At 39.5% G+C, this 3998-nt stretch overlaps 2 protein-coding genes across 3 annotated transcripts in view; one reads left to right on the plus strand and one right to left on the minus strand.

Annotated features, from left to right (window-relative positions):
- cpt1b (carnitine palmitoyltransferase 1B (muscle)) overlaps nucleotides 1-1747 on the plus strand; it is a 7743-nt gene extending 5996 nt beyond the window's left edge. For both annotated transcript variants that reach the window (XM_035664320.1, XM_035664321.1), the window contains exons 16-19: nucleotides 458-610; nucleotides 728-841; nucleotides 936-1028; nucleotides 1158-1747. In XM_035664320.1, coding sequence (XP_035520213.1) covers nucleotides 458-610; nucleotides 728-841; nucleotides 936-1028; nucleotides 1158-1292 — 495 coding nt within the window. In that variant the 3' untranslated portion in view covers nucleotides 1293-1747. The remainder of the gene's footprint in view (nucleotides 1-457; nucleotides 611-727; nucleotides 842-935; nucleotides 1029-1157) is intronic.
- Nucleotides 1748-1916: 169 nt separating this feature from the next.
- Nucleotides 1917-3998, minus strand: part of sephs1 (selenophosphate synthetase 1) — a gene marked incomplete in the record, with an annotated part of 5711 nt that continues 3629 nt past the window's right edge. Inside the window, 1 exon segment of the mRNA XM_035664323.1 lies at nucleotides 1917-3287. Coding sequence (XP_035520216.1) covers nucleotides 3073-3287 — 215 coding nt within the window.

Genomic DNA, 3998 nt, shown 5'->3' on the forward strand with positions numbered 1-3998 from the left:
CGTTTTGGCTGCCAAGGGGGCAGTTTAGCACGCATTTTGGCTCCCAAGGGGGCACTTTAGCATGCGTTTTGGCTCCCAAGAGGGCAATTTAGCACGCGTTTTGGCTCCCAAGAGGGCACTTTAACACATGTTTTGCCTCCCAAGAGGGCACTTTAGCATGCATTTTTCAACAATTGGGCCACAAGGGGGGGCGACTCCCCCCCCGTGCACGCCACTGGTTATAAGTGTCATGGTATGAAAGGTCACATTTTGAGAGGGCACACTGTAATAGGTCACAATTTGCTGCTTAGGACTTGGTCACCAAGACCTAGAGGCAATGGGTTTCTGCATGTCAGTGCCCTGGACTCTGAACTGCCTGATGTTCTGACAATTTAAACTGACACTCAGGGTCATTTTGATATGTTGTTAATGTCATTTGTATGTGCCTGAATGCAATTTGTTGTCCCTATGTGATCAGAATGCCCAGAGACTTGCCATATTTCGGAAGGCAGCAGATAAGCATCAAAACATGTATCGTCTAGCCATGACTGGTTCTGGTATCGACCGTCACCTCTTCTGTCTCTACATTGTGTCCAAATACCTTGGTGTTGACTCGCCATTTCTTACGAAGGTTAGAACTATCATAATGTATTATCTCTCTTTTATTTATATTTGGTGTCTGATTCACAATTTTCTCTTAAGCTATCTATTACAACCTTTCTTATACATTCAATGTGTTTGCTTCTAGGTACTTTCAGAGCCCTGGAAGTTGTCCACCAGCCAGACTCCACAGCAGCAGCTTAATTTAGTTGACATCAACAAGTTCCCTCAATATGTGGGTGCTGGTGGTGGATTTGGCCCAGTGAGTTAGAGTGACGCAGTCTTAACATTTCATCCTGTCCTGATCTAGGAGAGTTTTGAACAATAATATATGAGTATGTCTTGTCTACCCCCAGGTTGCTGATGATGGTTATGGTGTGTCTTATATAATTGTTGGGGAAAATCTCATCACATTCCACATCTCCAGCAAGTTCTCCAGCCCTGACACAGTAAGAGCACAACATAAGTGCCTATAGATTCATCTGTACACCATTTCAGTGCTAGCATTTAAAACTCAACACTCCGTTTCTCTCTCTCCCTCTCTCTCTCTGTTATTGTCTTTTTCGTGTCATCTGCAGGACTCATACCGGTTTGGTCAGCACATCTGGAAGGCCATGGTTGATATCCAAGCACTTTTCAAACCTGAGAATGACAAGAAGGCAGTTGAGCATTCAAAGCATGTACACCTGGAAAATGGGAAAAAGCACATATAGCAGATGCTGTTGGGTGGTAGGCTGCATTTGGCTCTTTGTCAAAACAACGTTCTGGTGATAGGTTGCACCTATAATCTTTTTGCTTTTCTGGTGGGTCATTCCACTCTGTCAGACAAAAGGAATAGTTGTTACTCCTCTAAATTATTTCTATTTATATCATTCTTTTCAGTTTTTTTTTTTTTTTTGTGCTGAGAATGATCTTTATTGGGAATTTAGGTTGTTACTCCATTATTGAAAGTCAGTCAGTTTATGCCATAGACTGTATATAAATCTAATGTAATGTAATAAATCAAAATATAATCTTTATATATGCTCTATGGTCTGTGCATATGGAAGTTGTAAATATATCTGCTTAAATAATTCAGAACTGTTTGAAAATATAAATCCTTTGTTACTTGCTATTATTTATGATTTCTGTGTCCATTTAATTCCATTAAATATCATTTTAGACTTATTATCTACAGCTCACCATCAGCAGCTTTTGTGAAATTAATCAAATGTAGACATACAAATCATTAAATTAATTAATCATACTGGTAAACTTGCTAACAATTATTTTCCATCTTTTACACATTTTGCATAAACACCTTTAATACATCTAAAAACAGACACAGAAAAACAATCTATTATAAGAGAAGTTTATTTTAAGAGGTGTGGTGGAGGTCTTATTCCTGATATTCAAATGAACATTTACAGAGGCCTTCCAGATCCATCCAGGCTATTGGTAAACAAAAATGATCTGAAATTAGATGGAAGCTTCATAACAGTACATCAGTCTCAGCACATCTTATGGCAAAACTAAATGCACCATATTTTAAACAAAGGCAACAGGCTGACTGCCTGCTATTACAATGCTTAACAACCCAGACTGCTTTTTATAGTTGCACAATTTAGTGACCATGTAATGCAAACCCCATACATCATATCACCCTAAACATGATAACATATTGGGAATGCAGATGGTAGAAGGTTCATCTCCCGAGGGGTATGCAGATTTATCCTCATCTATGACTTCAAGTTAATGCACAATGGAGTAGCATCAATTACCAATGTAAAAATCTGCAGATCAATCTGCAGTTCTATGATGGCAAGTCGATAAGGTCACATTTGATTTAGTTTATTCACACGAGTGCAGTTCCCAGATAGCGGGCAAAACAAACTTCTATTTGAATATTTATTAGTTTAGGTGGGGACAATACAAAAAGTCAAAGTAATAAAAAACAAACCTTTCTGGTCACACTTCTTTCTTTCAAGGCATCAGTTACAGCAATGAACTAAAACTAGGCTTTATAACTGTACAAAGTGAATGGACAAACAAAAACACCATCACACAGTCCACTTGCTTGATGAGAGCAATTTTAAAAGACCCAAAGAGGTAACCAAACCAGACTTCCTAAGATTCAAAATGAATCAACAGTATCAGATTATTGTCGTCATCATCACTCTCTTATCAGAAGCTGCCTGCCAATCACACACATTTAACATAGAACCCAGAACAGAATACAACAGACACAAAAGGCAAATGGGTTTTAAGTATGCTCTATTTCTTAACCATTTTTATCATGGGGATACTGCAGATTGAGTCCACTGGGTGATGACATGCCCCTTGGGCCACTGTGTGGGGCTGTTTCTCATGTAGATACACGCCAACCCAGTCTTTTCTGTGTACATACTATTTTGTGTATATATTTCAACACTCTAGGATGGTTTTGTAGTTTATGTGTTTAAAATCACTCAGCAGAGCTTTGGGGTTTCCGGTCTATGATGCAGCAAAGGAGGATTAAGAAGTTGCACCAGGAGTTGGGTTGACATTCTGCGTGGCTGCTTGTGGTGCCACCTCTATGATCCGCGGTTTGTCAATGATGCGAGCAGTGCGGTTTCCTTTCTCTACAATCCCGATGATCCACGCTTGGTGGCCCTCGCCGTATTTTGGGGATTTGATTTCGGCACAGAAGCGGGCGGCCTGCTCTCGTGGCAGACAGATAAGAAGGCCTCCTAATGAGAAAATGAGATTTGGTCAGTCACAAGGGTCTCAAATGTTTTTTTTTTTTTTTATGTGTAGTGATGCTGCTGAGAGCTCAGTTATCTTACTGCTGATCTAACCAGCACTGATTTAAGTGCTGCTTTTGATTCTGATGCTGATCACATTATTGTTGGGGCCAGGTGGCATTAGATGGGGCTTCAGTCTCATCCCTAGAGACTTAATAACATCAAGCATTTCCTCCTTTCATTTGTTTCCACTTGGACATATTAGTATTTTTTCTCTCTCAGCATTGTAACACATATGATACTCAGTTGTGCCATTCCCTTAAACCAAACCAATTATACAAGTTGGCTGTCTTACAAAATGGTTTTTAAGGATTTGGTGGCCCAGAAATTATAGTCTCAATGGTACAAATCTTGCCATGTTATTCACACTCATCTTGTCCAAATTGACTCTCAGTTCATGCAAAGTTATCACTGGAGAACCAGCAAGTCTCTTTTGTAAAACCAAGACCAAGGCTGACTAACTCTTGTTGTGGTCAACACACCATGGAGAAGCCTTACGTTAATGTTTTGCTAAGGTCTTGTTATTTGTTTTTATTAACCTTTTAGAGGCTCACCCTACAAACAGTGGCATTTACTGTAAATAAATGTTCATACAAAACATACAATGGTTAGGGAAAAAAACATTGAGCAATGTACGGTACACACACACACACACAC

Source organism: Morone saxatilis, unplaced genomic scaffold (genome assembly GCF_004916995.1).
Source record: "Morone saxatilis isolate NCDOM2014 unplaced genomic scaffold, NCSU_SB_2.0 Contig2, whole genome shotgun sequence".
In the NCBI taxonomy this organism is placed as follows: domain Eukaryota; kingdom Metazoa; phylum Chordata; class Actinopteri; family Moronidae; genus Morone; species Morone saxatilis.